The 22,247-nt window shown below is 45.0% G+C and overlaps 1 protein-coding gene across 1 annotated transcript in view; it reads right to left on the bottom strand.

The window, feature by feature from the left end:
- The window catches only part of LOC135511147 (tau-tubulin kinase 1-like), a 35,367-nt gene extending 29,251 nt beyond the window's left edge, over positions 1-6,116 (bottom strand). Inside the window, exons 1-5 of the mRNA XM_064932722.1 lie at positions 5,980-6,116; positions 3,849-4,007; positions 2,048-2,195; positions 741-814; positions 291-434 (exon numbers count right to left, since the gene is read on the bottom strand). Of these exons, the coding sequence (XP_064788794.1) occupies positions 291-434; positions 741-814; positions 2,048-2,195; positions 3,849-3,956 (474 nt within the window). The 5' untranslated portion in view covers positions 3,957-4,007; positions 5,980-6,116. The remainder of the gene's footprint in view (positions 1-290; positions 435-740; positions 815-2,047; positions 2,196-3,848; positions 4,008-5,979) is intronic.
- Between the last annotated feature and the right edge of the window lie 16,131 nt (positions 6,117-22,247).

Here is a 22,247-nt window from a genome sequence, read left to right as displayed (position 1 = left end):
CATCTGTCTTGCTCTGTCTCACCCCCAATCGGTCTCTCACACACTTGGCCTCTCACTCTCTCTCACACACTCCCATCTGTCTTGCTCTGTCTCACCCCCAATCGGTCTCTCACTCTCTCTCACACACTCCCATCTGTCTTGCTCTGTCTCACCCCCAATCGGTCTCTCACTCTCTTTCGTTCTCTCTCTCACCACCATTCTTTCTACCCCTTACAATGCATTGTAACCACACATCATAATGCCTAATACTTGCAGGCATTAAGTTAATAGTTACTGAGAATGCCACCTACAGGCTTGATGTCTCTGTGCAGGAAGCCCACAGAGTGGATGGCCTCTATGGACTCCAGAATCTGTTTGCCCAGGCGTAGCGTGGTGCTCATGGTGAAGGTGCCGCGAGGCTGACTCCTCCTCAGGTCTGCTAGGTTTCTCCCCTGCTGGGGGGGGAGAATGCGTAGGGAAAGAGTGGGGGAGAGGGCGGGGAGGAGAGGGAGAGAGATGGGGAGAGGGTTGGAGGAGAGAGGGAAATGGGAAGAGGGGGAGGAGAAAGAGGGGAGGGGGAGGAGAAAGAGGGGAGGGGGAAGAGAAAGAGGGGAGGGGGAGTTGGAGAGATGGGGGATGGAGAGGGAGAGAGGGAGAGAGAGATAATTAATTTTCATTCATTGTTTTCTACTTATTTGTAGCCTGGCTGTGATTATCTCTACCTAAGGCAATTCTATCAGACTGTTTTGATAGATGGTTACCTGAAGTTGCATGACCACATAGTTAAACTTCTCGTTCCTTCCACATCCAATGAATTTACATACATGATTTTTCCCTGTGAAAGAATGGAGAGAGGTTAGTGTAAATGTTACAATACAGTCAGTATAACATTAGCTATCTATAAATATACTTGTACCATCACAGTGAAACAACTGATTCAATTGGATGTTAGACCAACCCTTGTAATAATCCCAAAGCATCATTGTTAGAAGAATTGGGATCAGATTGCTTTCCTAGGACCTGATACATTCAGAATGTGGTATCTTCCTATATGAATGAGGCATTTATCAGAGAATTAAACATATTAAAAGTCATGTAGTCCCTAGATTTAGTCATACAATACAATTAGGGCATGCTAACTTCAGGCAAGTAATTTCCAATGATCTTAGTCTCTCGGGTTGATTTGCATTTCAATAATAAAATGTAAAAAAAATAACAGTAGTAAGAGAAAATTCAGGGTATTTCCCCAAGTCATTTGAAGAAGGGTGCTCACTAACAGAAGCACAGCCAGGCAGACAAACACTCACACAGTTTCATTCTCATTAACAATCCTACCTGCCAGCAGTCACAGTTCTGTATTTGTTCCTGGGGCTACAGACCAGAACAAGCCACAGAAATACCACAAAATAAATTCTGCCTAAGAAATTAGAATCTCTGCATATTTCAACACAATATGCTCGTGCTCAGGTGGATTGTGGCAAGCTGTTTTTTACAGGATTCGAACAATGTGAAACACTCAATGCCAAAATATAATTTTGCACAAAGCAGTATAAACCCCAGTGCAACAGACATGTCAACCGATTGACTATCCAACTCATCCAACCCCCGAGCAAAACAAACAATCACCACACCTTCAACCTTGTCCAGACAGATGCCAATAACACTAATCAAATAGCCAGACAGACGAATGTTTACCTCACTTCACTGTAGACCATAGATAGACAACTTAATTAACCTCGTCATGCTTATTCATGTATAAGGTGATGTTGCCATTGATTGATCTGTGTCCTTAGTGATCCCTATCCCTCCTTGACAGATGCCTGCCCTTAACTTGCACTTTCTATCTATTTCATAACAGGAGAGTGGAATTCCATCACAGAGGGCTATATACAGTATAGTGCAGGAGGAGGGAAAGACTGGCAAAGGCGGTCCCAGGGACTGAACCCACAACCTTTGGGGATTTAATACGTGCTTTGTATGGGTAGCGTTACAGGTGCTTAACCGCACCTGTAACATGTGTGTGGATGTGTGCATGTGTGTGTTACTGCTCAACCACAAAGACCCTTACCTTGCAGTTTCTTGAGGACGGCCACCTCCATCTTGAGAACCTGTTTAGGCTGCTGGGCTGACTCTACCTTCAGAGCCACATTCTCCCTGGTCAGCAGGTCCAATGCTTCATAGATCTCACCAAAACCTCCCCCACCAATCTTCTTCAGCTGGAAGTGGTGGCAGAGAAGAATAAACACTGTAAAAAACTGAGTCATGTGGATGTCTGCTAATTATGGCTTGCTGTCTGTTCTTCAAAGTGAACATTTAAAAAATGCTAGTTCTCAACTAGCCTGGTCCCAAAACTGTTTGTGCTGTCTTGCTAACTCATATAATCATTGTCACACCTAGCACTAGACAGGTTTCCATTGACACAGGTTTATTCTACCTGTGTTTTTATTGCAATGTGTAATGGAAAGGCTGTCACACCCTGACCTTAGTATTCTTTGTTTTTCCTTGTTATTTTGGTTAGGTCAGGGTGTGACATGGGTGATGTATGTTTTTTGTCTTGTCTAGGGTTTTTTGTATGTTTATGGGGCTGTCCCCTTTCTAGGTATAATGTATGTCTATGGTTGCCTAGATTGGTTCTCAGTAAAGAGGCAGCTGTCTATCGTTGTCTCTGATTGGCGAATCATATCTAGGCAGCCATATTCTGTGGGTACTTTGTGGGTGATTGTTTCCTGTCTTTGTGTTCGCTACACCAGATAGGACTGTTTCGGGTTTTGCCACGTTTGTTATTTTTGTATTTGTGTAGTGTTCACGTTATCGTCTTTCATTAAAACATGTTGAATACGATCTATGCTGCATTTTGTATTCTTTGTTTTTCATTTTGTATTCTTCAGACGAAGAGGAGGAACTCAGCCTTGACAAAGGCAGGCAGATATAGCAGAAATGTTCTAAAGATCCATAACAGTTTTATCCATTTGTCGGGGATGGATTTAACATTTTTGTCTAACTTTCTTATTGCGACAAATGATGGTGGAAACTGTGTTTTTCGAATAAATGACTGCCGAATAATTTTGAAGATACACAGGGCACGTGATGACAATCGTGTAACTATAAAACTCCACTCCACATTTAATTCTAAATGCCTACTGCTGGCTAAATCTATTTTGTCAACTATAAAGAATAATGCTTCTTTGCAGGACAAGAATGTCCTTACTTTGAAGAATGCCTGAATTGCTTCACCTTGCTTTTCTGGTTGGCTGGCAAGTTTCACCATCCAATTATTTCAGATCTACAGGAGTGCAAGTTTCATCATGACAGAGAATTATTAGAATATGGCAAATATCAGTAAGTTATTGCAATCTGGCCATGCCGTCATTCGCGGGCTACCTGAGACAAGAATCAGATAGGTGGGAGGGTATACAGGCTGTCGACAATTTATTCATGAGCAATTTGCCTAAATGGGTTATGGAAACACTTCAACCAATCATTTGTTTTGACACTAGGTTTATGTGAAAAATGGTTTTATTGTTTGTTGGTGTGACATCATTACGCCCAGCTGTTTTTATTGACAAAATATAGTTACATGTAAACGGACCCTAGCAGGCAATTGTCACATCTAATGTATATGGAACTTTCTAAATGTCGACAAAAAATAACTGGACAAGTTAATGGAAACATACTGACCGTACGATTTGGCAAGCAAGCACCAACAGCTGTGACCAGGCTAGTTCACATCAGGGTAAGGAATATTCCAAATCAGGGATTCTCAACTAATAATTTAATTTAATTTCAATCAATTACTCAATTATTCAACCAATCACTCCGCTGAGACTCAATTACATGGTCAAAATGGCACTGAAGATAAATAAACTCACCACTTTCCATCGGTCCTTTACCATGCAGTTGGGAGACAGGATGTCCACCTGCTCCCCCGCTCCGTTCATGTTTTCGTCGGGCTGGGCGACCGTCCCTACACACTGCATTGGTCAGCCAGACAGAGGCACAATAGCTCCCAACTCGATTCAGCCATTTACCTGGGAAGAAAAACACACTAATGTAGGCTACAAACCCCTTGTAAACTGGAGACATCTCACTCACTAAAACCTCTGAACCCCAAATGTGTCTATGGGCTAATAAGTAAACAATTCAGCTCCACAGACAGCACCGCGGCCTGCGTTCAAACGTGTTGGTTGCAGATTTAGCACCAGGGACAGCAACAGTTAGAGCTAAAACGTGTGATTGTGTACAAATTTGCTGCAAACGGAATCCATAAGCACAGGTGTGACAGAAGCTCTTTTCAGCACATTGGACAGCGCCACTCATTACAGCACCATCCAGGCCAAAAATAGCGCCCCAGACCCCCTAATTTTACACACCTGCTGGCATTCCCTAAGATTGTGCTGCCTGCCAGACACCACACCTATTAGAACAGCTGGGGGTCAAGGCATTCTCAAATCAAATGCCCAAGCATGAGAGAACATGCTGAGCCTCACACCAGTGTGGAAGCTTCCCACTGCCCTAGACAATGTGCGGAAGATACCCTCAATGCAACAATACATGCAAGTCTGAAGACCAAGCAGGCAGATTCTGCAAATCTTCTCAAAGATGTCAGAGGAATGGAGTGTAAAGGAATAAAGCAAAATACACATTAATTAACTATGTCGTGTAATTCATTTCAGGTTCAATAATGTCAATTTACACTTAGTTGATTACAGTAAAGTACATGAAAAAAATATTAAGTTTACCTGGCAGACATTTTTTTGAAAAATTGATATCCCTTTTCTTCTCCCAGGTTTTAGCAACCTGCAGTAGGGACTTTGGATTGAACAACTACAATACCACACACCCAGATTTGGCAAAACCCTTTTAGTAGGCATATATTTGAGTCATGTCTTTATATTCTTCAAAATCTGTTACTAACCAAAATCTAAAAAAATAAAAAATAAAAAATTAATGACAGCGGTCAATTGTAACAATTGTGATAATTGTGGTTTCGATTCCCGAAAATGTATGGATTCACTCACTGCTGTAGGTCGATCTGGATAACAGCATCTGCTAAACGACTACAATGTAAAACAAGGGTGTAGCCTACAATTTCAGTAGCCCACTGCACGTATCTGAGGTTGGGCCTATATACATTGCCATTTGCGCTCCCACCTTACTGCTACAACGGGGAGGGACTCGTTCTGTTTCTAATATGCTTTCCTTAGATATAACTCCATAAGGCACAACCTCTTCATCGCAACTAACAGCAGTCCCCGGGCATAGAAGCTCTACTATCATTCTCCTCCTACTGTTACATTTTCTCCGCACTGCAGTTTCAGTGCTCCCTCAAAGGGTAGGCAACCATTCGAGCGTCAGGCGGCGCGCACAGTCCATTCAGAGTAGGCTTGACGTTTTCCAAGAATTCACCATTGCACACATTCACCATTGCACTGCGCCCTTGGCCCAATGGGTATGTTGTGTAGCTTTACTCTGCCCCTAAAAAAAAGATATTTCGGGAATCACCTAATTGACCAATATCACACATTTCAACCGCGATTCAACATTCCACTGCATGGGATGGACGCAAGTGGCACTACGGGAAATGTCGTTTACAATCGGGAAAGCCCACGCAAAGGAACCCGATTAAATGCTTGTAACAGACTCCATCTCCCGTTGTGAGTGAATCAAATCCCTGACGTAAGTCTGCATTAGGGTGCTTTTTATAAATTATTAATGATTATTGTTATATAGATGTAAAATAAACGAATTGTCATGTTTAAACTCTTGACATCATCTGGCAACGTTGTCAATAATTGTGTTGTAGATTGCCAATAATCTATTCCAGATTTCTTTCTTCTCTAGAAACAGCAAAGGGGCGTTTGCTATCCCAAGTTATCATAGCAAAGCGAGCGACCGTGTATAAGCATTATTATAGCCAAGGTGCCAATGCCTTTGAATGTGCTTTATGTCGGCAAGATCATTTACGTCAATTCAACAAAGAGAAAAACATTGTATCCAGACCTTATCTTCTGACTTCGGTGTAAGGCCTCGGTACGCGAGGAATTTGAGAGGTGCATCATTTCTTGAGCGAGGTCGTGGTAAAGACATAGGCTATGTGTCGTTTGTCGTTGCACCAGTCTCCATTCTCCCCGTTATCCGCTTCGTTCTACTCCTCTGAATCAGGGTTTCCACTAGTTACCACAGCCAAAAAGTCAGGCTATCGTAAAAATGCATGATTTTGTTTTTGCTTTTTGGTCTTAATTTAAGGTTAGGGTTAGGCATAAGGTTAGCAGTGTGGTTAAGGTTATGGAATTAGGTTTAAAATCAGATTTTAAGCATATAAATGGTGGAAATAGGAGGGATTTATGACTTTGTGGCTGTGGTAACTACTGGCGACTCTGAATCAGCATCACCGAGATACTCCCAGTATGCAACGCGCTAGGTCCTGCGTGATCATGGATGGTTGTTGCGTGGCAACGTGATGAGCAGCGCTCGAGAAGCGCCTATTGAGGATTGACACATGTGCCAGAAGTGGCAGTTTCAGTAGCAGTACCAAATTAACAGTGTGTCTGCCATAGCGTAGACTATTAGGGCAATGCACTAATGCACAACAATCTCACACTGAATCTCCCATGGCCTCTTTTGTGGATATTTAATTTTACGCACAAGAGGGCACTGTTTTCCCACAGATAAATGAAAATGATCAGTCGTGCATTTCACCTTGATATTTGGCCCTCAAGACCAGAGCTTACACACTTTATTTTTAATTTATTTTATGTTAAGTAACTCAGTTGCGGACTCAACTTACTGCTGAGAGTTATACAGATGGAATACACAAGCTACAAGTTGGACATTTGGTAGTGCATCAGCAGTTTTTCACTTGTTATGTCAGTCAATGACAGTCACTCAAAGCCCATGTTAGCAAAAACATTTTATATTGCTAGGTAAGGTAGTCTAGCCAGCTATCTAAACCAAGTAGTAGCCTAATCATCATCAAATTACAGACTGGGCACACAGGGCATTGGTTTTGTTAGTCACTCTCACTCATATATCGTATGAAAATGGCATTAGTCGAGGCAAAATGCCTAGAATTGTAGGAATTGATTTGAATGTGCAGAATTGCATGAAATTAGCTATAAAACTGCAAAAGAACAATCACCACCTTATGGCAAAATGAGTAGAATTGCATGACATTAGTTTTAGAACTGCAACATTTTTACTTTAACACTGTACCAAATCTCGCTTAGGGCCTTCAAAAGGCTAGGGGTTGATCTGCTCAAGACTCTCAATAGGATCATCCGTATGGTGTGTTCATATAGACGTTTCTGAGAGGACGTTGCAAGTTGCAATCACTCTTTAATTCGCAGGAGGTTCCTTTCAGGATGGCAGGCCAATCAAGCGAGATGTAAGTTCTTGAACTGGAGAAAGAAACAGCTGCGGGATAAGCTCTCAGAAACACAGAAGAAACTGTAATGAGAGTGGAGTGGCTGCGGAAGTGACAACTGTGAAGTGTGCAACATTAATGATATTGGAAGTGAGCAACATTCCAACAATAGTGGAATCAGCAGTTCACCTTCAAAATATGAGCACCGCATTGAAACGGATGCAAACAAATAGGCCTACAGTTATGCCACAATTGGACTAGGTAATGTTAAACAAGGTTGACATGTTATTAAATCATTTAAACTAAAGACAAATAGTAAAAATCAGTTGAAACCTCACTGTGGATGTATTGGACTGCATAATTGCATATGGGGCCCTGCTGGAAAATTCAGTTTAGACAAGCTATGAATAGACAAACTATGAATACAGTACAAGTGTCCACTTCTGTTTTTTATACCTGCCTTTCTCACTAAGAAAGTCTACCATTTCTTCTGCAAACCCTGTCCCATGATGACAACCGATGATGCTGTACAATTGCCTCGTTTTTAATTTACCTCTTGTTAGGTCTTTTTTGTTTTGTGTTGTTTCATTTAACATAGTAGCAAGAAAGCTATAGAAACACTGGCAGCAGTTAGTCTACATGGGGATTTAAATTATTTTTGTCTTCCTAAGACTGTCTGTGTCTAGGTGGGAGTTCCTGTCCCAGTTCAAAGGTTCCATTACCTACAGTTTCGACAGGAAATCTCTCTTTTGGCCCCCAAAGCCATTCCCAGCTGCTATCTGTTCAGTTACTAAAGCTATTCAATGCAAGTGTGCTTGGAGCTACAAGAATGAAGTATCACCACACTAGACTGGAACATGTATTACTTACTGACTTAGGTACAGTGCCTTCGGAAAGTATTCAGATCCCTTGACTTTTTCCACATGTTGTTTACGATACAGGTTTATTTGAATTATTTTTTTTTCAGCAATCGACACACACCCAATAATGACAAAGCAAAAACAGGCTTTTAGAAATGTTTGCAAATTATACAGTGCCTTGCGAAAGTATTCGGCCCCCTTGAACTTTGCGACCTTTTGCCACATTTTAGGCTTCAAACATAAAGATATAAAACTGTATTTTTTTGTGAAGAATCAACAACAAGCGGGACACAATCATGAAGTGGAACGACATTTATTGGATATTTCAAACTTTTTTAACAAATCAAAAACTGGAAAATTGGGCGTGCAAAATTATTCAGCCCCTTTACTTTCAGTGCAGCAAACTCTCTCCAGAAGTTCAGTGAGGATCTCTGAATGATCCAATGTTGACCTAAATGACTAATGATGATAAATACAATCCACCTGTGTGTAATCAAGTCTCCGTATAAATGCACCTGCACTGTGATAGTCTCAGAGGTCCGTTAAAAGCGCAGAGAGCATCATGAAGAACAAGGAACACACCAGGCAGGTCCGAGATACTGTTGTGAAGAAGTTTAAAGCCGGATTTGGATACAAAAAGATTTCCCAAGCTTTAAACATCCCAAGGAGCACTGTGCAAGCGATAATATTGAAATGGAAGGAGTATCAGACCACTGCAAATCTACCAAGACCTGGCCGTCCCTCTAAACTTTCAGCTCATACAAGGAAAAGACTGATCAGAGATGCAGCCAAGAGGCCCATGATCACTCTGGATGAACTGCAGAGATCTACAGCTGAGGTGGGAGACTCTGTCCATAGGACAACAATCAGTCGTATATTGCACAAATCTTGCCTTTAAGGAAGAGTGGCAAGAAGAAAGCCATTTCTTAAAGATATCCATAAAAAGTGTCGTTTAAAGTTTGCCACAAGCCACCTGGGAGACACACCAAACATGTGGAAGAAGGTGCTCTGGTCAGATGAAACCAAAATCGAACTTTTTGGCAACAATGCAAAACGTTATGTTTGGCGTAAAAGCAACACAGCTCATCACCCTGAACACACCATACCCACTGTCAAACATGGTGGTGGCAGCATCATGGTTTGGGCCTGCTATTCTTCAGCAGGGACAGGGAAGATGGTTAAAATTGATGGGAAGATGGATGGAGCCAAATACAGGACCATTCTGGAAGAAAACCCGATGGAGTCTGCAAAAGACCTGAGACTGGGACGGAGATTTGTCTTCCAACAAGACAATGATCCAAAACATAAAGCAAAATCTACAATGGAATGGTTCAAAAATAAACATATCCAGGTGTTAGAATGGCCAAGTCGAGCTGTTTTGCAAGGAGGAATGGGAAAAAATGTCAGTCTCTCGATGTGCAAAACTGATAGAGACATACCCCAAGCGACTTACAGCTGTAATCGCAGCAAAAGGTGGCGCTACAAAGTATTAACTTAAGGGGGCTGAATAATTTTGCACACCCAATTTTTCAGTTTTTGATTTGTTAAAAAGGTTTGAAATATCCAATATCCAATATCCAATATCCACTTCATGATTGTGTCCCACTTGTTGTTGATTCTTCACAAAAAAACACAGTTTTATATCTTTATGTTTGAAGCCTGAAATGTGGCAAAAGGTCGCAAAGTTCAAGGGGGCCGAATACTTTCGCAAGGCACTGTATATAAAAAAACAAAACAGATATAGCTTATTTACATAAGTATTCAGACCCTTTGTTATTAGACTCGAAATTGAGGTCAGGTGCATCCTGTTTCCATTGATCATCCTTGATGTTTCTACAACTTGATTGGAGTCCACCTGTGATAAATGTAATTGATTGGGCATGATTTGAAAAGGCACACCCCTGTCTATATAAGGTCCCACAGTTGGCAGTGCACGTCAGAGCAAAAACGAAGCCATAAGGTCAAAGGAACTTTCCGTAGAGCTCCGAGACAGGATTGTGTCGAGGCACAGATCTGGGGAAGGGTACCAAAAACATTTCTGCAGCACTGAAGGTCCAGGAACACATTGGCCTCCATAATTCTTAAATGGATGAAGTTTGAAACCACCAAGACTCTTCTTAGAGCTGGCCACCGGCCAGACTGAGCAATCCGGGGAGAAGGGCCATGGTCAGAGAGGTGACCAAGAACCCAATGGTCTAGAGTTCCTCTGTGGAGATGGGAGAACGTTCTAGAAGGACAACTATCTCTGCAGCCCTCCACCAATCAGGCTTTTGTGTTAGAGTGGTCAGACGAAAGCCACACCTTAGTAAAAGGCACATGACAGCTCGCTTGTAGTTTGCCAAAAGGCACCTAATGACTCTCAGACCATGAGAAACAAGGTTCTCTCATCTGATGAATCCAAGATTGAGCTCTTTGCTCTGAATGCCAAGTGTCACGTCTGGAGGAAACCTGGCACCATCCCTACGGTGAAACATCATGCTGTGGAGATGTTTTTCAGCAGCAGGGACTGGGAGACTAGTCAGGATCGAGGCAAATATGAACGTAGCAAAGTACAGAGAGATCCTCGATGAAAACCTGCTCCATAGCGCTCAGGACCTCAGACTGGGGTGAAGGTTTACCTTCCAACACAACAACCACCCTAAGCACACAACCAAGACAACGCAGGAGTGGCTTCGGGACAAGTCTCTGAATGCTTTGAGTGGCCCAGCCAGAACCCAGAATTTAACCTGGTCGAACATCTCTAGAAAGACCTGCAAATAGCTGTGCAGCGACGCTCCTCATCCAACCTGACAGAGCTTAAGAGGATCTACAGAGAAGAATGGGAGAAATTCCCCAAATACAGGTGTGCCAAGCTTGTAGCATCATACCCAGGAAGACTCGATGATGTAATCACTGCCTAAGGTGTTTCAAGTACTGAGTAGCAACATTTTCAAAAAACTGTTTTGGGACATTGTGTGTAGATTAAGGAGTGGTGGGAAAACTATATAAGCAATTTTAGATTTGGGCTGTAAACACAACAAAATGTGAAAAAAGTCAAGGGGTCTAAATACTTTCCGAAGGCACTGTATTTCAAAAGCCAGCAATAACTGACCAGCAAGTATTGAAGGAAACATCAATTTATTGCACCCATTGACTTCTATCATAATGACCTTATGAATAAAATGTTTCTTTTTGGCAGCTCCTTTTTTAGAATAAAACTGTTGCATCCAATGTCCCAACATTTGCTACTATGACATCACAGAATGTTCTGTTCTGTTTGTTTGTTACTCTCTTGCCTTCCTTCTCTCCATGTTGGTTAATTGCCTCATCATCTTAGGTGCTACTCTGTTCTCAAACTGGGTGGAAGTTAATTTACAGGCTAATCTGGGCCACCGTCTTCTTATCTCCACCCTATTTGTTGCCCTCGTGTTTTTTTTTGTGGAACTACATGTCTGTGCTCTTCTTTAAAAATAAATGTTTTGGGAGGGTCTTTCCTTTCATTTCAGGTATTTACACTTCAGTGTGTTGTTTTAAAGGCTCCAGTTTGGTCTATAAGAAACCAGAGTCCCTCTGCAGCTGTCAATTTTCCTGCAAAGCAGTAAATGCAATCTTGTAGTGTATTTGAGTTTTAAAAGGCTTCTAAGATTTGTAATTTTCACTTTGACATTTGAGACTTGATTTCACCTAATGCAAAGTGTATCAACCTCTACAAAATGTCCATTAATTATAATCCACATAATAATTCATATTTCCTGTTGCTGCAGGATTATTTTCCTGCTGTAGTAAACTGGCTCAAATTAAGATCCTCCATCCGTAGTGTTTAGGATAGTAGTTGGCACATCATTCATCTGCATGGGACTTCATAGACTGTTCTCTCTGCTACAGCACGGCTAGCGGTACGATTCATCAAGTATAGAACCAACAGGACCCTGAACAGCGTTTAACCCCAAGCCATAAGACTGCTAAATAGTTAGCCTAATAGTTACTGAAATCCCGCACTGTAAGAAGGCAGTATTTAAAAAATTACATTTCTGTTTGCTTCCAAACCTCTAATTTCTTAAATTGTTATATCAAGTTAAAATACGTATTTTTCCTTTTTCAGTGGTCCATATGTTATATCCATGCATTTTGACACTCCTGAAGACCACCTCCAAGTCTAGTATTGATGCATTTGGTAATACAACATGCCCTTCAAATCAGTGTTAGTATTGTGGGATTATTTCCTGAGTAATTATTTCATTTATATGTCAGTTATACACAGTGCTAATATGTGGTGAATTTGTTTTACAGGAAATAACTGTGTTTACCTATTTCTTTACCTGATACAAATGATCGGTTTTCGTATTGGCCAATGCTTTGACTGTGTGGGGTTAAACTTTATTGATACAGGAAGTGACAGACAGTTCTAGTTCCGTGGCTGATGGTGTTTAATGTGGTTTGACCCGATAAAGCTGCTTAATAGTTATCAGTCTCCATCCAGTCCTTGCACCTACAGAAAGTCACCTGTATTCGGACACTTAATTTACAGTATGTTAGTCTGGCTCAATGTGAAGGTCCTCTTCACAGGTGTTTGCGTCTCATGAATTCAGCCATCAAATCTGTATTATGTAAGAGCTCAGTTTGTACAGACATTTGTAAAGAAATATTACTTGTCAGCACAAGGACAGCAATTACCTTATGCACCTGTATTAAACCCATAATAAAGATCTATTGAGTGATTGGAGTTATTGGAAAGCCTAGAGGTCTCCCTTGTCCTTTCATTACACAGTGTTGTTTAAGAAGAGGAGTTTGATCCCTGATAACAAGAGAACATATTGATCTCTATGTTCCAGCAATGCTGTCAACTACCAATAACCCAAAACGAGCAAGTGATTGTTCAAAACTCTTAATTTGTAATGTTGACAATTATGCAAACTAGTTTGTCTTTGCCCTGAGAATAATGTTATAGCTTGATTGAGTGAGTCCTGCTAAGTTTTAAACAATACTAACAGTACTTTGAATGCTTTAGCGGATGGACCTTTTATCATTGTTCATCTAAATGTACAGAGACATGTAAATATGCCCACCAGCAATATGTCTGCTAATGAGATGTCTAACCTCCTGATGGTTACTGCGTGTACGTGCTTAACTTGCTCGCTGAAGAAAAATTACAAGAAAGGGAACACTGGCAATATGCTGTGTGCAATGTGCATGTACTGAATTGAAGAGATTGTATGGGGGGATTGTTCAGATGGGGAAAACATTTGTGGATTTGTGGTAATGGTGCATTGGCCTGACTCATCTAGAATTCTGCTATAATCCGATGTAAAACAATGACAATTGATATGAGATGTGAGTGTTAGTTGGAACCTATACTTGGCCATGGTCACAGTAATCTGAAAACATATAGGCCTACCTTTATCTACAAACATCTACTACAAAATCTCTGAAACTGGAAACACTTATCTCCCTGACTAGCTTTATGCACCAGCTTTCAGAGCAGCTCACAGATTACTGCACCTGTACATAGCCCATATATTATTTAGCCCAGACAACTACCACTCCCCCTACTGTATTTATTTATTTTGCTCCTTTGCACCCCATTATTTCTATCTCTACCTTGCACATTCTTCCACTGCAAATCTACCATTCCAGTGTTTTACTTGCTATATTGTATTTACTTCGCCACCATGGCCTTTTTTTTCTTGCCTTTACCTCCCTTATCTCACCTCATTTGCTCACATTGTATATAGACTTATTTTTCTACTGTATTATTGACTGTATGTTTGTTTTACTCCATGTGTAACTCTGTGTTGCTGTATGTGTCAAACTGCTTTGCTTTATCTTGGCCAGGTCGCAATTGTAAATGAGAACTTGTTCTCAACTTGCCTACCTGTGTCACACCCTGGCCATAGTTTACTTTGTATGTTTCTATGTTTTGGTTGGTCAGGGTGTGATCTGAGTGGGCATTCTATGTTGGATGTCTTGTTTGTCTATTTCTATGGCCTGATATGGTTCTCAGTCAGAGGCAGGTGTTAGTCATTGTCTCTGATTGGGAACCATATTTAGGTAGCCTGGGTTTCACTGTGTGTTTGTGGGTGATTGTTCCTGTCTCTGTGTTTTGAACCAGATAGGGCTGTTTTCGCACGTTTGTTATTTTGTTAGTTTATCAGTGTATCGTTTCTTTATTAAAATAAAATGAATAACAACCACGCTGCATTTTGGTCCGCTCCTCCTTCTACAGACGAAAGCCGTGACAGAATCACCCACCACAACAGGACCAAGCGGTGTGGTAACAGGCAACAGCAACAGCAGGAGCAACAAAAAAAGGAATGGACATGCACCAGGCCTCCTGTGCACCTCCCTAGCCTTGCATGTCCTGTGCCAGCACTGCTCTCAAGATCTCCAGTACGCCTTCACGATCTAGCCCATCCTGTGCCAACTCCACACACCAGCCCTCCGATGGCAGCTCCCCGCACCAGGCTTCCTGTGCGTGTCCTCGGCCCAGTAGCACCAGTGCCAGCACCACGCATCAGGCCTACAGTGCGCCTCGCCTCTCCAGCACTGCCGGAGCCTTCCTCCTCTCCTGCGCTGCCGGAGTCTCCCGCCTGTTCAGCGCTGCCCGAGCTTTTCTCCTCTCCTGCGCTGCCGGAGTCTCCCGCCTGTTCAGCGCAGCCAGAGCCTTCCTCCTCTACAGCGCTGACAGAGTCTCCCGCATGTTCAGCGCAGCCAGAGCCTTCCTCCTCTCCTGCGCTGCCAGAGCCTTCCGCCTCTACAGCGTTGCCGGAGTCTCCTGCCTGTTTAGCGCAGCCAGAGCTGCCAGCCTGCATGGAGCAGCCAGAGCTGCCAGTCTGCATGAAGCAGCCTGAGCTGTCAGTCTGCATGGAGCAGCCAGAGCTGTCAGTCTGCATGGAGCAGCCAGAGATGTCAGTCTGCATGGAGCAGCCAGAGCTGTCAGTCTTCATGGAACAGCCAGAGCTGCCAGTCTGCATGGAGCAGCCGGAGATGCCAGTCTGCATGGAGCTGCCAGTCTGCAAGGAGCTGTCAGTCTGCAAGGAGCTGTCAGTCTGCAAGGAGCTGCCAGTCTGCAAGGAGCTGCCAGAGCTGCCAGTCTGCATGGAGCAGCCAGAGCTGCCAGTCTGCAAGAAGCCGCCAGAGCCGGCAGTCAGCATGGAGCAGCCAGAGCCGCCAGTCAGCATGGAGCAGCCAGAGCCGCCAGTCAGCATGAAGCAGCCAGAGCTGCCAGTCAGCATGGAGCAGCCAGAGCCGTCAGTCTGCCAGGATCCGCCAGTCAGCCAGACTCTTCCAGATCTACCAGTCAGCCAGACTCCACCAGATCTGCCAATCTGCCAGACTCTTCCAGATCTGCCAGTCAGCCAGACTCTTCCAGATCTGCCAGTCAACCAGACTCTTCCAGATCTGCCAGTCAGCCAGACTCTTCCAGATCTGCCAGTCAGCCAGACTCTTCCAGATCTGCGAATCAGCCAGACTCTTCCAGATCTGCCAGTCAACCAGACTCTTCCAGATCTGCCAGTCAACCAGACTCTTCCAGATCTGCCAGTCAGCCAGACTTTTCCAGATCTGCCAGTCAACCAGACTCTTCCAGATCAGCCAGTCAACCAGACTCTTCCAGATCTGCCAGTCAACCAGACTCTTCCAGATCTGCCAGTCAGCCAGACTTTTCCAGATCTGCCAGTCAACCAGACTCTTCCAGATCTGCCAGTCAGCCAGACTCTACCAGATCTGCCAGTCAGCCAGACTCTACCAGATCTGCCAGTCAACCAGACTCTTCCAGATCTGCCAGTCAACCAGACTCTTCCAGATCTGCCAGTCAACCAGACTCTTCCAGATCTGCCAGTCAGCCAGACTCGACCAGATCTGCCAGTCAGCCAGACTCTTCCAGATCTGCCTGTCAACCAGACTCTTCCAGAACCGTCAGTCAGCCAGACTCTTCCAGATCCGCTAGTCAACCAGACTCTTCCAGATCCGCCAGTCAGCCAGGATCTGCCGGAACCGTCAGTCAGCCAGACTCTTCCAGATCCGCCAGTCAGCCAGATTCTTCCAGATCTGCCAGTCAGCCAGGATCTGCCAGAGCCTTCCTCCTCTCAAATCAAATCAAATCAAATTTATTTATATAGACCTTTGTACATCAGCTGATATCTCAAAGTGCTGTACAGAAACCCAGCCTAAAACCCCAAACAGCAAGCAATGCAGGTGTAGAAGCACGGCGGTTAGGAAAAACCCCCTAGAAAGGCCAAAACCTAGGAAGCAACCTAGAGAGGAACCAGGCTATGTGGGGTGGCCAGTCCTCTTCTGGCTGTGCCGGGTAGAGATTATAACAGAACATGGCCAAGATGTTCAAATGTTCATAAATGACCAGCATGGTCGAATAATAATAAGGCAGAACAGTTGAAACTGGAGTAGCAGCACGGCCAGGTGGACTGGGGACAGCAAGGAGTCATCATGTCAGGTAGTCCTGGGGCATGGTCCTAGGGCTCAGATCCTCCGAGAGAGAGAAAGAGAGAGAAAAGAAGAGAATTAGAGAACGCACACTTAGATTCACACAGGACACCAAACTGACCCCAGCCCCCCGACACATAAACTACTGCAGCATAAATACTGGAGGCTGAGACAGGAGGGGTCAGGAGACACTGTGGCCCCATCCGAGGACACCCCCGGGCAGGGCCAAACAGGAAGGATATAACCCCACCCACTTTGCCAAAGCACAGCCCCCACACCACTAGAGGGATATCTTCAACCACCAACTTACCGTCCTGAGACAAAGCTGAGTATAGCCCACAAAGATCTCCGCCATGGCACAACCCAAGGGGGGCGCCAACCCAGACAGGATGACCACATCAGTGAATCAACCACTCAGGTGACGCACCCCTTCCAGGGACGGCATGAGAGAGCCCCAGTAAGCCAGTGACTCAGCCCCTGTAATAGGGTTAGAGGCAGAGAATCCCAGTGGAAAGAGGGGAACAGGCCAGGCAGAGACAGCAAGGGCGGTTCGTTGCTCCAGAGCCTTTCCGTTCACCTTCCCACTCCTGGGCCAGACTACACTCAATCATATGACCCACTGAAGAGATGAGTCTTCAGTAAAGACTTAAAGGTTGAGACAGAGTTTGCGTCTCTGACATGGGTAGGCAGACCGTTCCATAAAAATGGAGCTCTATAGGAATAAGCCCTGCCTCCAGCTGTTTGCTTAGAAATTCTAGGGACAATTAGGAGGCCTGCGTCTTGTGACCGTAGCGTACGTGTAGGTATGTACGGCAGGACCAAATCAGAGAGATAGGTAGGAGCAAGCCCATGTAATGCTTTGTAGGTTAGCAGTAAAACCTTGAAATCAGCCCTTGCTTTGACAGTAAGCCAGTGTAGGGAGGCTAGCACTGGAGTAATATTTTGGTTCTAGTCAGGATTCTAGCAGCCGTATTTAGCACTAACTGAAGTTTATTTAGTGCTTTATCCGGGTAGCCGGAAAGTAGAGCATTGCAGTAGTCTAACCTAGAAGTGACAAAAGCATGGATGAATATTTCTGCATCATTTTTGGACAGAAAGTTTCTGATTTTTGCAATGTTACGTAGATGGAAAAAAGCTGTCCTTGAAATTCTCTAGATATGTTCTTCAAAAGAGAGATCAGGGTCCAGAGTAACGCCGAGGTCCTTCACAGTTTTATTTGAGACGACTGTACAACCATTAAGATTAATTGTCAGATTCAACAGAAGATCTCTTTGTTTCTTGGGACCTAGAACAAGCATCTCTGTTTTGTCCGAGTTTAAAAGTAGAAAGTTTGCAGCCATCCACTGTCTGAAACACATGCTTCTAGCAAGGGCAATTTTGGGGCTTTACCATGTTTCATTGAAATGTACAGCTGTGTGTCATCCGCATAGCAGTGAAAGTTAACATTATGTTTTCAAATAACATCCCCAAGAGGTAAAATATATAGTGAAAACAATAGTGGTCCTAAAACGGAACCTTGAGGAACACCGAAATTTACAGTTGATTTGTCAGAGGACAAACCATTCACAGAGACAAACTGATATCTTTCTGACAGATAAGATCTAAACCAGGCCAGAACTTGTCCGTGTAGACCAATTTGGGTTTCCAATCTCTCCAAAAGAATGTGGTGATCGATGGTATCAAAAGCAGCACTAAGGTCTAGGAGCACGAGGACAGATGCAGAGCCTCGGTCCGATGCCATTAAAATGTCATTCACCACCTTCACTAGTGCCATCTCAGTGCTATGATGGGGTCTAAAACCAGACTGAAGACTGAAGCATTTCGTATACATTATCTCCTGTGCTGCCGGAGTCTCCCGCCTGTCCGGCGCTGCTGCCGGAGTCTCCCGCCTGTTCGGCGCTGCTGCCGGAGTCTGAAGAGCCCCTCTGTCCCGAGCTGCCCCTCTGTCCCGAGCTGCCCCTCTGGCCCGAGCTGCCCCTCTGTCCCGAGCTGCCCCTCTGTTCCGTGTTATTAAGTAGGGTTGCCGTGGCTAGGAGGTCACGGAAGCGGACAAGGTGGGGGAAGACTACGGTGAAGTGGGGGCCACGTCCAGCACCAGAGCCGCCACCGCGGACAGATGCCCACCCAAACCCTCCCCGATAGGTTCAGGTTTTGCGGCCGGAGTCCGCACCTTGGGGGGGTACCGTCACACCCTGGCCATAGTTTACTTTGTATGTTTCTATGTTTTGGTTGGTCAGGGTGTGATCTGAGTGGGCATTCTATGTTGGATGTCTTGTTTGTCTATTTCTATGGCCTGATATGGTTCTCAGTCAGAGGCAGGTGTTAGTCATTGTCTCTGATTGGGAACCATATTTAGGTAGCCTGGGTTTCACTGTGTGTTTGTGGGTGATTGTTCCTGTCTCTGTGTTTTGAACCAGATAGGGCTGTTTTCGCACGTTTGTTATTTTGTTAGTTTATCAGTGTATCGTTTCTTTATTAAAATAAAATGAATAACAACCACGCTGCATTTTGGTCCGCTCCTCCTTCTACAGACGAAAGCCGTGCAACCTGGTTAAATAAAGGGGAAATAAATAAAAATATATCTCTGGAAGGTCTCTCAATAATCTCACTTAACTAATTTAATTTGGCCTCTTAAATCCACATTGTTGTGTGATTTGCAGCACATAGACCATGTAATAATAATTTGCAGCACTTAGACCATGTAATAATAATATAAGAAATGGAAGAGTAGAAAAGGTGATCTCCCAAAAATATCAAAACACAAATTTTGGGCTGGTTTTGGTCCGGTCTTTGTTATGCGCCTGGTGTTTTGGCATGACCATTTTTCCTGCGCCGGCGCCTCTGTTCCCTGCGCCTGACTCCGCACCCACTACTCATAGAAGTGCATTACACTTACATTACAAATATCAGGGCAATTGACTCCCATCACTCGTGAGAATGGCCTATATGGATAGGGCTAAATTGAGATATTTCTTACAGAAGAAATATGGAAAGCAAAGGCATAACCATGGTAGCAATTAAGAGGGAGATTATGTGAAAATGATTAGACTAAAGGTGAGGACACAACTGAATCCAAACATTACACGGTTGATTTTATGTGCATTTTACATTTACTGTAACTTTTGCAGCATTTGTTGATAACGAAGTCAGAAACACTCTGGATGCATTCAGTAACATGATAAGAATATTATTTGAAAATGTGAGGTAGGTGCAATATAAAACCTTATAAAAGGGTTTGAGTGAGAGGTCTAACTGGTGTTTCCATGTGGCCACACACCTGTCCAAAGTGTGCAAAGTAATTTCAAATCAAATCAAACTTTATTTGGGGCCTCCCGGGTGTCGCAGTGGTCTAAGGCACTGCATCAGAGCCTGGGTTCGAGCCGGGAGGTCCATGGGGCAACGCACAATTTGTTTGGCCGGTAGGGATATCCTTGTCTCATCGCACACTAGCGACTCCTGTGGCAGGCCGGGCGCAGTGCACGCTAACCAGGTCGCCAGGTGTTTCCTCCGACACATTGGTGTGGCTGGCTTCCAGGTTGGATGCGTGCTGTGTTAAGAAGCAGTACGTCTTGGTTGGGTTGTGTTTCGGTGTCACGGTTTTTCAATGGTGAAGGAGAGTCGGACCAAACTGCAGCGTGTCTATTGTGATCCATATTTAATAAAACAAACGTAACACGAATCAATACAAAACACTACAAAACAAATAAATGAAAATGAAAACCGAAACAGCCTAAACTGGTGTCAACTAACACAGCACAAGGACATCAAGACACTAAGGACAATCACCCACGACAAACTCAAAGAATATGGCTGCCTAAATATGGTTCCCAATCAGAGACAACGATAAGCACCTGCCTCTGATTGAGAACCACTCCAGACAGCCATAGACTTTGCTAGATAACCCCACTAGCTACAATCCCAAATACATACACACCAAAACCCCAAGACAAAACACACCACAATACAAAAACTCCATGCCACACCCTGGCCTGACTCAATACATGAAGAAAAACACAAAATACTTAGACCAGGGCGTGACAGAACCCCCCCCCCCCCAAGGTGCGGACTCCCGAACGCACCTCAAAACAATAGGGAGGGTCCGGGTGGGCGTCTGTCCATGGTGGCGGCTCTGGCGCGGGACGTGGAACCCACTCAGTCAATGTCTAGTCCCCTCTCCTCGCGTCCCTGGATAGACCACCCTCGTCGCCGACCATAGCCCAGTAGTCCTCACCCAGAACCCCACTGGACTGAGGAGCAGATCGGGACTGAAGGACAGCTCGGGACTGAGGCAGCTCGGGAGTGAGAGAAAGCTCGGGAGTGATAGAAAGCTCGGGAGTGAGAGGAAGCTCGGGAGTGAGAGGAAGCTCAGGAGTGAGAGGAAGCTCAGGCAGGTTGATGGATCTACCAGATCCTGGCTTGCTGGTGGTTCCGGCAGATCCTGGCTGACTGGCGGATCCTGGCTGACTAGCGGATCTGGCAGATCCTGGCTGACTGGCGGATCCTGGCTGACTGGCGGATCCTGGCTGACTGGCAGATCTGGAAGAGTCTGGTTGACTGGCAGATCTGGAAGGGTCTGGTTGACTGGCAGATCTGGAAGAGTCTGGCTGAATAGCAGATCTGGAAGAGTCTGGCTGACTGGCAGATCTGGAATAGTCTGGCTGACTGGCAGATCTGGAAGAGTCTGGTTGACTGGCAGATCTGGAAGAGTCTGGCTGACTGGCAGATCTGGAAGAGTCTGGCTGACTAGCAGATCTGGAAGAGTCTGGCTGACTGGCAGATCTGGAAGAGTCTGGCTGACTGGCAGGTCTGGAAGAGTCTGGCTGACTGGCAGATCTGGAAGAGTCTGGCTGACTGGCAGATCTGGAAGAGTCTGGCTGACTGGCAGGTCTGGAAGAGTCTGGCTGACTGGCAGATCTGGAAGAGTCTGACTGACTGGAAGATCTGGAAGAGTCTTGCTGACTGGCAGATCTGGAAGAGTCTGGCTGACTGGCAGATCTGGAAGAGTCTGGCTGACTGGCAGATCTGGACAGACTGGCGGCGCTGGGCAGACTGGCGGTGCTGGGCAGACTGGCGACGCTGGGCAGACTGGCGACGCTGGGCAGACTGGCGACGCTGGCAGACTGGCGACGCTGGGCAGACTGGCGACGCTGGGCAGACTGGCAGCTCCTTGCAGACTGGCAGCTCCTTGCAGACTGGCAGCTCCATGCAGACTGGCAGCTCCCTGCAGACTGGCAGCTCCATGCAGACTGGCAGCTCTAGCTGCTCCATGCAGACTGGCAGCTCTAGCTGCTCCATGCAGACTGGCAGCTCTGGCTGCTCCAAACAGGCAGGAGGCTCCGGCAGCGCTGGAGAGGAGAAAAGCTCCGACAGGGCAGGAGAGGCGAGGCGCACTGTAGGCCTGATGCGTGGTGCTGGCACTGGTGGTCTTGGGCCGAGGACACGCACAGGAAGCCTGGTGCGGGGAGCTGCTACCGGAGGGCTGGGGTGTGGAGGTGATACTGGATAGACCGGAGTGTGCAGGCGCACTGGAGCTCTTGAGCACCGAGCCTGCCCAACCTTACCTGGTTGAATACTCTCGGTTGCCCTGCCAGTGCTGCGAGGTGGAATAGCCCGCACTGGGCTATGTA

This window comes from Oncorhynchus masou, chromosome 23 (genome assembly GCF_036934945.1).
Source record: "Oncorhynchus masou masou isolate Uvic2021 chromosome 23, UVic_Omas_1.1, whole genome shotgun sequence".
NCBI classification, from domain to species: domain Eukaryota; kingdom Metazoa; phylum Chordata; class Actinopteri; order Salmoniformes; family Salmonidae; genus Oncorhynchus; species Oncorhynchus masou.
This window is presented reverse-complemented; position numbering and strand designations above follow the sequence as displayed.